Genomic DNA, 13,134 nt, shown 5'->3' on the forward strand with positions numbered 1-13,134 from the left:
CAATTTATTATCTTCATTTTACAATATCTCACTAAAAAATGAATTATACTTAATGTAAATTTAATAATAAATTTATTTTGATCAGCTTTCGCTCTTATTAACTGTTTAAATATGTATGTCACGTAAAATTAAATATGTATGTTAAGAGCCTTATTAAGTCTTAGTTATTAAATTTATTTTAATTACTTAATATGAATCTAATATCCAATCTTTTTACGTAAATGTGCATATTAATTTGTACTGTCTATATTTAATTGTTACATCTCTTTCTGACAAACTTGTCTCTCTTAATTGCTTCTAATTCCTTTTCGTATAATTATCAATCTAATTCAATTTATTCTTGGCTGTTAATTATCTGCATAAGCCGATCATAAGTAATCTAATCCGGTGACATGTGATCGATATACATGACTTAAGATCTAATCTCGTCATGGCAATCACACGTTGACATCGTATCTCAGCAAACGGCTAATAATCTAGCGTCTCCTTCTGTGAAGATATTTACAGACGAGATACGGTTATCGTTGTTTAATTTAATCGCAGCATAAACATGTGCATAACTCCATTTGATATCGCAACAAGACGCTTTATTAACGAGACACTTCACCTTTCAAAACTTCTGAAGATAAATTACGCGCATGATATCGTAATTCATATTAATTTGCTCGTATTATAACGCGTAAGAAACTTACCGGCAAATCATAGAAGCGTAATTTAATTAAAAATCTCACACATACACACAAGATTCATTCTGATTTACAAATGTGTATATACTTTGGAATTTGTTCAGGAAAACTAAATGCGCGCCAACCACGCGTTTTTTCTTCTCGCATCATAAATTTTATAGAGATATGTATTTTTAGTCCACTCCTTGTGAATCCCGAATGTTTTCAGATAAGGTTTTATATGTAGATAATCGTTGGAATTTTTGGTAAGTCGCACAATCAGCGCGAATTACTCTCCCACATATACGCGTTCATTAATTAAATTTGCCTTTTAAAGAGAATTCAGAGGCGAATTTCGATGTGGAAGGAGCAACGTTTTATCTTTAAATAAATATCTTTTTATGAAACATTTATTTTACATAATTAATTAGTATTTTGTAATTAAATATTAATTTTAATAATTATTATAATTATTTTATAAATATTAGAGAAAATATTAAATTCGATAGCATCTCTGCTTTTTCCACGCAGCAAGGATTAAATGACTTAATAAAGCATTTGCAAAAAATGATACAAAGGAGATATAAGAAAAGCAGCATGTGAGTCAATTAGTGAATTCGCATGTATATAGTCAACGATAAAACAGTAACTGCGACCGTAAATTGAATGTAGGAGTCAGAGATAATGGTCTCGTCTTTATCGGGGATATCTTACAGCCGCGGCTGGTAGTACAAGGAAAAGTAATGGCCCAGATACTCCCCTTCCAAATAGTTGAGATATCGGTCTGTCAGAAATTCTGGAACTGAAATTGCATTCCGCTGCTCCCTTTACCAGTTATCCTTCGTTTTCTCGCAGGATTACTTAATCTTCGAAGTTCGTACAGCGCTTTATGTATCACGTCCATACGAACCAGCTGATTATGTATACATACATACATAATGAGAACTAAAATGATCGATACAAAAATTTATATCTTTTTCCTCGTCCAATAGAAAAGAAACTGTCATGCTCAAAATTTTGCGCAGAATTTACCTACTTGAGACTTTTAGCGAATAAAATATTTCTGCAAGTTACAAATAAATGAAAACGACTAAATTCTCTCGGAAGCATCCAAGAAGATGCTTAATTATTGGAATAAACTGAAATTGTAAAATTACGTAATCGTGAATGATTAGCGAGAGCGCCTTTTCGAAATCGCTCAACGACCGTGTCACGAGCTGAGGATGTTAAAATTAACATAGCGAATCTGTGTAAATTGTCGCTCGTTAAGTGCGTATTTGTTCGTTGCGCTAATGCCATTAGAGTTCTTGCCTCGGAGTGCCCGTGTTCGCCATTAAACGTAACATTTTTCGCCGATGAAAAGCTGCAACCTCGGACTATCGGCGACGGTGTTCGTGATTAAAAAAAAAAATCATGGAAAGAGGAAAAAGAAGGACGGCGGCAGAAAGAGAGAAAATGTGTCACCGGCAATCTGCAACTAACGAAGCTGGTATTAAAGACCCGGTATAACCGACCTTTCGAAGTACTTCTATCAGTGTTCGTCTCGTTTGCAACGCTTTATCGCGCTCTTTGAAGGCTCCATTTTACAGCCGACATTGGCTGTCGCTTTTCACGATTTTAATTACACTTTGGTACAAATATTAAGAGATCGTCCGACGAACTCCCGCGTATCGAATGAAAGAGCCTCGAGAAGCATACATAAAACTTGTTTCGTACTCTTCCCGTTAAATAAATATAGTGCTTCAGTCATTGGATGCATCTTTCGCACAGTATAAGTTATTAAAAAGTTCGATGTCTGATGATTTATCGCATTTATTCAGATGAAAGGAGCACTCAAATATTCAGTTATATGTATATTATATTCGGTTGAAAATACGCGCAATTGATGTTGAAGCAGTATTATTCTCTCGCACATCTGAAGCCTCCTTCAGACGCCAAATTATTAGGAGCACTCTCTCCGAACTGGGATAATTTACCATTAGGCGATTCCGAGAGAATCGTCCATGCGGCATTAAAAGCGATTCCATTATCGATTCGAAGGAACGCAGGATTACGGCTTCAAAGAGCGTCGGCTTCCGGCTGGCCGATAATCCTCGCAAACGTAATGGCGAATATACTTCAGTGGCGAGCTTGTTAGATCCATAAATATCGGTATCTTCATTGCAAACCGCGGGCGGCATCCTGCTATCTCGTAATGGATTCCATAACGAACGTTGCACACGTGCTGGGCCAGCCGTGTCTCGTTCATACGTAAACCTCGGAGAGAGGCAGCTATCTCTTCTCTCTTTTTACGAGTACTTCCGTTTTACAATTCGCTGACCAACCTAAATGCAAACGTAACATTAATTAAACGCCTCGCCCGCACCGACCGGTAATTGATCGTCTTCTTAATCGAATCGTTTTTATTTGCGCGCCGTCTCGGATTTAGAGTGACATCAAGTATATATAAATATATTTGTACGTAAAATCGAGCTAGCTGCAAGTCGAGAGATACGCGACTAATGCAAGACGATATCATGCACTCGTATCAAAAATTCGATTTAATGCATCGCTAGCATTCTCGATTACATGTCGTTACGCATAAACGCAAAAACGCAAGAAATATTAGAGAATAAGCAAAATAACAAGCTACTATTTCATGAAATAATTATAAATTTGTCGAAAAAAAATAATGTTTCTAAATACTAAGTTTAATTAAATATATCGTAAATATATTAAATTTTAATTATTATTTAAATCTGAATAAAAGGCATAAATGTGCAAAAAGTAAATAAATAATATATAAATAAAATATAAATACTTATAAAATACTACAAATAAAATTAATTACTTCAAAAACTGTTCCGTCGTTGCCGGATGCATCCTAGACTTCCTCTTCCTCTCTTAGGAAGTCAAGATTCATTAAACTTAGAGTTTGTTGCACTCACTCGCGAAAATATGGTTTATTATAGTTCATTACAGTTCATTATGCGATACGATAAGAATAACAGACGCGCGACACTTTGCACGACACTCCCACAAATCTCACGATTGAGAACTAATATTCCGCTTCGCGTGAGAGGATTGTAGTTCCAGTCAATGAATCGGGATATTAACAATAACTTTAGCAAAATAAAGCCTCGCGCAAATTACGGTTAATTATTGTCAATACGCTTATGTGTTGTTAATTATATAATAAATGTAGGAAATGTATAGGAAACCTTCCTATTCGAATTTTGCCGTACAAATGACAAATTGGCAAATATACAATAATACGCTGTACGCCATGAAGACCGTGAAATACCTTGAATGACAACTAATTTGGTGGTATTGAAATATTAAACATTTTATAATATACATTCACGTTTTTTCAATATTTCATATTTCAAATTTCATTATTCAAATTAAATATATGAGATATCATCGCTAATAAAATCTAAAGTCTATTTCAAGAATAAAATTTATTTTGGTCACACACACACATTATTTATTATTACTATTTATTATTATTATCATTATTCTGCTCATATTATTATTAAATTTATTTAGTATTGCCTTATTTTCAATTTAAAAAGAAATAATATTTGATGTTTGAAGAATTTTTTAATTTTAATAAATCAATATAATAAAATTTAATTGGTGCAAAAAATAATAACTTGTTATTTTCTCTTTTTTATTAAAATCATATAAGTTTCAATCAATATGTAAAAATTTGAAATTAAAATAAATTGCATAATATTTATTATGCAGTACAGATAATTCTTCATTTTTATTTTTTAGATTTAATTTAATTTATTAAATTAAAATCATTTTATTCAATCATTTCTATTCAAATACTACATCGGTTAATCTACTATTTAAATTTTCATTAAGACTAATGAATAATTATGAGTATATTATAGACTCTTCTAATAAGTAATTAAAAATCTACCTACACATTTATATATTTTGTATGACGACAGTTCATTCATTCGAAATTAATTTAAAATACAGAATATATTAAGCGTGAATTTATAATGTTATAAAGTGTTAAATATATTTTGCAACCGTGATAAATTAATTGGTATTTATTTTGTAATTAATATAATCGTTGGTCTTTGTTTTTCTTCTTATACGTATAGCATGAATTATTCTAACATATGTAGCTAGTTTTATAAAATTGATTTGAATAAATTTTTTAATAATGAATCAATACAATTGATCAAAGTAGTTGATTGAGAGTTAATTTATAAAATAAATTCTAAATAAATTAGAATTTCCTAAGTTCATAAAACACATATTTTATGTAGTGTATAGTTTGAAAGATCATTATGAGTTATAAAAGAAAATTTTACGCAACTTTGTGTAATAAAATTAATTTTAAACGAAGTAAAATATGAAAACTTGATGTGTCGACAGAGACTAGAAATTGTCACTCTTTGGTTAGCAGTTTCCAAAGTGCAGTAGCCATGTCAGCACTCATGATCTTAATTGTAATAGCATAGTGGAACAACGTATAAAGTGACACAGGAAAATCGTTATTCCTGTGAAATCGGCCGTCCAATTTCACAAAGCATTTAGCAAACGATCGGGGAATCCATTGTACGTGGACTGCTCTATAATTCGAAGCGATTCGAACAATGACCGATTTCTCTTTCGGAAAGAGTGACACTCTGCGACTCCAGACAATAATGCGCAAACGTAAATTACCCCTTTGCATAGTGGCGGACGCAGGAGAGGCCCGGATTTGAATAGCCAGTAAAGTGAACAAAGTGAACAATATGTGCGCTATGTCTACTGAATCGAGTCAATATCCGGTGGAACATGAGTCATTTTTATATTTAAGAGTCATTTCACATTGATTATTTAAAAAAAAAAATAATAAATTGCAAAGTAAATCTTCCACGCGAACCTATGAAACAAAGTCGAGTCAATCGGATTATTTTATTTGATTTATTGCAATTGCAATAAATATTTTTATATTAATTGTTTACACAATTATTTTCTTTATTATTAACATCAATCACTTTTTTATTATTATATAATGATGATTTTATTTATTATTTATAGAATTTGCGCAGCAAATCCTTCTATCGAATCAAAAACATCATTAATCTCATTTATAAAATTACTTTAGCATTAAGACGTTACAAACTTCTAATGAATTGAGTTACTGTATTGGATTTGCTGTAATTGTTCGTATCACTTTGATTGGTACTAATTGTAAATGGCACAACATTCTGCTTGTGCTTGCGCGATATGGATACTTCAGCTTTAAACATTGACGCCATGCAAACAGTACGTGACACAGTTACATAAAATGAAAATTCCAAAATCAAACAATCGTTTATATAATCATTTATGTTGCACAAGTATTGATAAACTATGAGAAATCATCAATATATATCAAAAATAAACACATTTTTCAAGTAGATTATTATTTAATTGAATCTGTTAATTTTAAATAATTATAAAATATATATCATTTAATTGAATCCTTTTAACATTCTTTAATATTGTAATTGTGATATCATATTTTATTAATATGCTTGTTAGTTGTAAAACAGAATAAAATTTGTTTTGTTAATATTCCCTTGATATAAAAAATAGTTTACATAATAAAACAAGAGTTGTTTACATAACAACTCTTTTTTGAGAATATGAGAGATTAAAATATTGACTAGACTTTTTCCTCTCGAAATTATTCATTTACAATTACAGATGAATTATTTACAATTAAAAATAAATTTAATAATTAAATTATCATATAAGCATAGAGAATAAAAGTACATTTCTCAAATCAAGATATAAAAATCTTAAACTAATCAATTAAATTGTTAGCCATAATATGACGTTGACATTTTTAATTCTTTACTAAACTCTGCAATTTGAGTCTTATGCATGGATGACCTTAAAGTACGTATTAAAAGAGTCAAGTTTTAACGAAATGCAGTGCTAACTATTGTTGATAAATGACATATATATACACATACACTAGCATACGCATAACCACACGCGCAGGCACACAAGTTTACGTATATTTTGAAAACATGTCCTCTGAGCGAGTGCCACGAAAATTATGACCGACAGAACGCATTTCGCAAAAGCTACTGCAGTGGTTGAAATATGCACGCAGTGCACCGCGGCATTGTATAGAATACCGCGACAGAAAGTAATTGTTTCTGCTAGCAGATATTAAACCGTACCTCACTCTCTAGTAAAACTAATAAATTATACTATTGTATATAATTGTGTTATTGCACAGACGTAATATTTCGAGAAATAAAAATTAAATCTCATTCTCCTTTCTAATTATATAATTATAATCCATATAATTATAATATACTTGCGTATATAAACTTTGGCTCACATTTATCTCTTACCAATTCACATTTTACAAATAAATTCTCTCCTGTAAATATATGATTAATAATAAGCAACTAAAAAAATAAAGTTATTAAATTCAGCTGGCATTTAATTTCACTCAATTTGCAGCTTATATCTACTAATTACTACATTACTAATGCTTGAAATGCTCTGAAAAATCGCGGTGACAACTTCGAGCGCGAAGAATTAAACGCGCAAACTAAAATAGATGAATGAAATGTTCTTAGCGGAACGTGACGCTATTCGAAAGTAACATATTCACAGACACAGTAAAAATGTTTTAATAACTTTCAGAGAGCACATTCCGAGTTACGCTGCAGAAGAGCAGTCGCGGTCTCGGTCTGAGTGTTTCCGGTGGTGGCACCGCAGGTCCTGTCAGAGTGAAAAGACTCTTTGCCCAACAACCCGCCGCCCTGTCCAACAAGCTTCAAACTGGCGACATATTACTGGCTGCTAACGGGATTCCGCTAACTGGCCTCACCAATTACGTAAGTAATTAATTGAACAAACGAAAAGAATCCAAAATAAAATTTGCCGTAGCGAATTTAATTTAATTATGAATGAATTGAAGTTGATGAGAGCTTGCAGCTTGCGAGTTACATAATTAAAATAATTTTTAAAATTTTTTATTAATATATAAACTCTAATTAAATTAATGTTTGTAAAAAAAAATTATTAACTTGTTTTATTGACATGTCTAATCTATATCGAGTTTATTTTAAAAGTAGAAGTAATGTTGAAGCAAAACTTTATCCGTATCAGCTAAGTATAATAGAGCACAGACATGTATATCCGCATAGTACTAGTAAGACTGCTACTCCTCGACTGGAGGCCTCAGCCATCCTCTCGTGACTCTCTCTCTCTCTCTCTCTCGAAGATTTGCATTGGATTAACATAATGCAGCTATGCCCGTGGGCCCCGACGAGAGGATAGACGTTATCTCACTTGTACTTGGCAGGTTGTCCCACGAGGGCAAAAGCATTACTGCCTCCTACTCCCAGCACGCAACTGCGTATACGCCTTCCGCCGCTCTTATTCTTCGCGAGAAATTTGCTGACTGCACTGCAAAGATGCTAAAACCTTGACTTCATTTTAATTCCATTGCTTCGCTTTACTACGGGACCAACTGGGAACAACAGTTTTATCGCGATTGCATTTAATTGCGATCGTTGCTGCGGCTTCTAAATGAAGTCGTACATTTGCTGCTCATTAAACGTAATTTGGTGGAAACCAAGAAAAAGGGTATATATTTAAATTACACTCCTCAAAATAATTAAGGGATTAAAAAATTGTCCAAAAGATAGGCAAATTTTAAATAGTTGTAACGTTGTTTCGAAAAATGAGAATTTAAATTTTAAAAAAGGATTTTAAAACTTGAAATCTCTACTTTCGAAAGTTCATAGCTTTTTTCATTTTCTTCCAGTCTCATATTTTTTACAAACAGAAAATGACAAACATAATTAAATGGAAAATTTTCTTCTTCTTTGTAGACGTGTCGCATGCACAAGATTTTAAAAAAAAGTTTGATATTTTTACGTTAAAGTCTGAAGTTTTCCCTGCAAAATCATTTTTTAAAATTTAAATTTTGATCTTTCCTTATCAAGTTATCGCAAATTGAAGAGAAAATGTCATTTTCACTTTGATCGTTCATAACTTCGTTAAAAATCATCGTACAGCAATTTTAAGAATAGATTCTTAAAGTTGAATCTTTGTTCCATATGATATAGAGACTGAATTTTTTTAACTCGTGAACTTTTTACAAATACGTGAAAATAACGAAGAAATCCGCCAGTTTTCTCCTTTTTGTTTAAACTTTGAAAATGAATTTTTTCTCAGAAAATATGAGGATTATCAAAATGAAGTTTTTACCAATCTATTATATGTATATTTAGTAATATAAAATATATTTTTTATTGAAAAATATTTAAAAATGTGGCAAATATTGATGCAGATATTGCTTTTGATGCTGTTGCATTTTACGGTACCCAATATACAATTTATATGGTTCATTTGAAACAAAAAACTCAATTAATTCTTAAAATATTCAAATAAATCTAGTCTTTGTCAAAGCGAATTTTTAAAATTCGCAATAATTGTAAAATGATACTTATTTGAATATAAAAAATTTTTCATTTATTATTTTTTATCTGTTAAAAAATAAGTTAAATTAATAAATCATTTAAGAAAATATTTTACGACAAAGTCTAGATTTATCAGTATATTTTAAAAATCGATCAAAAAATTTTTTTATTTCAAATAAACCATAGATTATATATTATAGATTACATATTGAGTACCGTAAAACGCAACAACATCTGACGTCAGCAGCAATATCTGTCATATTTTTCAATATTTTTCAATAACAATTTTACCTTATATTACTAAATATCCGGTAGATATAGAAATAGTCCGGTATGTTGCTCTCTCAGCTTTTCCAAACTACCGGGAACCATAAGATCTTTAAAGAAAATGATTGCAGCGGCGACTTGAGAGGCGTTATCTATATACATGTGTATACCGGAGGAATGGAAAGCCTGCATAATCTTACTTTGATGCTACTTGTTGCAGGAGGCTCTCGAAGTTCTGCGTACGACCCCTAGCACGGTCGAATTGGTGGTGTGTCGGCTTCCAGGAGATAGTAATGTCACTCCACCCGGTGCACCTCCGCCACCACCAGCCAGGCGAGAGCCGTCGTCATTACGTATACTCAACCCGCTGCCACCTTTGCAAATCGAGCCCTGTGTAAGTAATGCTTCTTTCAAATAACGTTTCATGAATGTATACACACTTCGTTGCTTGGCTGAATTAATAACGAATAATCCGTCAGCTAATTTAATGAAGTTTGCATAAAGGCATTTAATCCAGATTAGATAATCGTATATAAACAGAGAAACAAGGATTAGTTTTAAAGATAACGATTTTATAATTATTTTACATATATGTACATAATAGAGTAATATATATAAATTTTTTAAATGCATAATATTACATTTTATTAGCATATTACATATTAATAATATATAATACATGTATGATGTAATAGAGAGCTGGAGAGTAAATATTGATTATAATGAAGTTAAGTTATTGGGTATTATCAATAAATATTGATATTATCAGTAAATATTGCATAGAAACAATATTTGTAATACTGAAAATAATCAAAGCTTTTAATCTGCAGCAATATACGAATAAATAATTATTCGCAATAGTTATTAGTCGCATTTATGAAAAAAATAAATAAAGAAAGAACGCCGATTGATTTAGTTAAAAGATTATTTTAAATAACAATAAAATAGTTTATTCATCGACGTCATTAAATCCACATAGAACTAATAGAAGTAAAATCTTATTTGTAGAAATTGTTCAAACTCAGTTTATTTGCGGAACGCAATATTCAAGCTGGGTGTGTTAACTCATGATTAAATAAGACGATGAGCTCGGAATATGCACATTATATATCGATTTGAATATCCCATTCCCAAGAGAACCTTGATAGAGAACGATCCACGGGAGGTAATATTCATAAACAATAGTCAATGCATATATACGATCGCTTGTTGCGTACCATGGCTCCCCAGCGAGAAATGTAAAATGTTAAACCAGAATTTCCGCACGTGAAATGCATACATATATGCATCTCGAATAAATGAATATTTTCGATACAATTTAATAGAAATATATCTTTTAATCTTGAATCTATTAAAAGAACTCTTTAAAATATTTTCTAATTATTTCCTGCAAATCAGCATAAACTTATTCTTAATTAATAGAAAATTAATCAACATAGAATCAATAAATTTTTAAATTAATGTACTTGAAATTAATGTCAAGATTGGAGTATTTCTGTGACAATTTAAGCAAGGAAGGCTGATGGACAACAATTGTTTACAGGAATTCGACATCGAAATGATGAAAGTCAACGGCAGTCTTGGCTTCACCCTGAGGAAGGCGGACAGCAGTGCCTTGGGTCACTACGTGCGAGCGCTGGTGCGAGAACCGGCACTGAGTGATGGCAGAATCCGACCGGGCGACAAAATCGTCGCCGTGGACGATGCTCCCCTGTCTCCGATGAGCCACGAGGAAGCGGTTCAGTTACTACGACAATGCGGACCGACTGTAAAACTGCGGCTGTACCGCGATTCGGCGCAGACCCCGGTCTCGGCGCTTTCACCCACTGAACCCGATCATCCCCTCCGTCCGCCACGAACGAGTTTGAGGTATCTAAATCTAATCTGAAAAGTTTAAACATGATATTTAACATTTTTAAATAAAAAATTATAGAGACGTTTGTATTAATATTTAATGTTATATTATTTTTGATCGTCATATCAGACTGAAGTACGAGTGTTCAGTGTTTTATACAATAACTTATGCCACATATTTTTTGTTATTTTTCTGACAGACAAGAAGCCGTGGACATGCTGTGTGACTTAGCAGTTCGAAAGCTGTCACCAGGTACATCGAGCGGTTCTAATAGTTGCAAACAACAGTCGCCCGGTGCTTCATGCAATTCGCCACGAAGGCGTCGACTTGCTACGCGTACTTCCACTGCCGAAATCAATCAAGGTAATTAATCAAATAATTAATTAACAGTATGAGGAAGTATAAGTAGAATAGTTCTAAAAATATATGTAGATTATTTATCAAAAGAAAAAGCATCTAAGATATGGATAAAGGTAAATATAATCATCTTCATAATTTCATCAGCTTCACACATGAATCAGTTTCTGCAATAAGTACATTCGAAGGTATGATTGTCATTTATCAAGCAAATTTCTTGAAACTGTACAAATCAGGGAGGATTGGTAGAGAATAGCTATATTGCTTTAGAAACTTCAGAAATGTTAAAATAACAATGGGGCATTCAGCATCAACTGTCTCTCGGAATTATCTTGAACCGCGCAGGATCAAGGCAATCCTAGATGATAGGACTTTACAATAAGTTTCCTTATGACAAGTACTCTGCATGCCACACAGAAACTCCCGAGAGTAAGTTGCATGACGTGCAAACGACGTCGTCAACAGCCAGCCAAGCGGAGACCGCATCGGACTCGGACCAGTGTTCAGTCAAGACACAGATCACCAATTCCCAAGCAAACACACCTGCGACCGACATAATCGATCCGCCGCCGCTCTACGACATCTACGACGATGACGACTACGATGAGTCGTTGAAACCGATCTCTAACAATAATGCCGCAGCAGCCAGGCCGAGCTTCCTCGACTTGTCGGCGCCGCAAGGTAAGCCGCACTTTCAGTTCTGCAGCGTTGACTCGGATGGCGAGTATCCCGGTGATAGTGACGTGATCCTGGCGGAAGCAGAGCGAGGTCGATTGGCCGAACCGAGCTACGACAACGACAGGACGGTGATGTCGAGCGACGAGCACGACAATGATCTGCCGTCCGAACCGGCCTCGATGCCGCCGTTGCTTTCATCCACCAGCAGTACCAGCACAGCTGCCTTTAGCTACAAGAATCCAGCCTATCAAAGTGCCAATCCGGCCTGCAGCAGCGCTGTCAACGACCCGGCTGGACCCAAGACCAAAACTACACACTCCAGCGATCAGGACATACCAGGTTTGAGATTGCATTTTCTTATTGTTCGTTATAATTATTCCAAAAATAGAATTAATGAGCTTGTTTAATGCTTCAATTTTTTATCAAATTTTTATCAAATTTGCACGTAATATATAATTGAGGCTCGTTTTCTTTTTTGTTTCTTCTTATGTGTTAATAAATGTATATATTATAAATTAAATATAAGCGCAAATGAAATATTGAAAGAAATTTCAGAAACTGTTTTAAATCCATATTGTTGTCGTAAAACACGAAAATAATGAGTTTATAAAAAAATTAAAGCTATTGAAAACTTTTGTAATATTTTAATATAAAGACTCGACTTTTTATAAGTATACATTTAAGATGATTAATACGAAATAAGTTTTAAATTGATAGAAGCTGTGAAAATTAATTCTGGAAGTATGATATATGCGCGGTCTACTTTATGTCTCTATATCATTGAAAGTAATCGATGCAGTAGAGGGAGATAGAGATAAGATAACAGTCACATTACTGCAAAACTTCGCAACTTTTCGCGACGATTATTTCACACAATCAACGTTCT

At 33.0% G+C, this 13,134-nt stretch overlaps 1 protein-coding gene across 1 annotated transcript in view; it reads left to right on the forward strand.

The window, feature by feature from the left end:
* Window positions 1-13,134, forward strand: part of LOC114944075 (uncharacterized) — a 71,399-nt gene that overhangs the window by 53,990 nt on the left and 4,275 nt on the right. The window contains exons 5-9 of the mRNA XM_085482378.1: window positions 7,305-7,498; window positions 9,579-9,752; window positions 10,902-11,227; window positions 11,413-11,576; window positions 11,988-12,587. Coding sequence (XP_085338504.1) covers window positions 7,305-7,498; window positions 9,579-9,752; window positions 10,902-11,227; window positions 11,413-11,576; window positions 11,988-12,587 — 1,458 coding nt within the window. The remainder of the gene's footprint in view (window positions 1-7,304; window positions 7,499-9,578; window positions 9,753-10,901; window positions 11,228-11,412; window positions 11,577-11,987; window positions 12,588-13,134) is intronic.

This window comes from Nylanderia fulva, unplaced genomic scaffold (assembly GCF_048542155.1).
Source record: "Nylanderia fulva isolate GAGA-0341 unplaced genomic scaffold, ASM4854215v1 Scaffold20, whole genome shotgun sequence".
NCBI classification, from domain to species: Eukaryota; Metazoa; Arthropoda; class Insecta; order Hymenoptera; family Formicidae; genus Nylanderia; species Nylanderia fulva.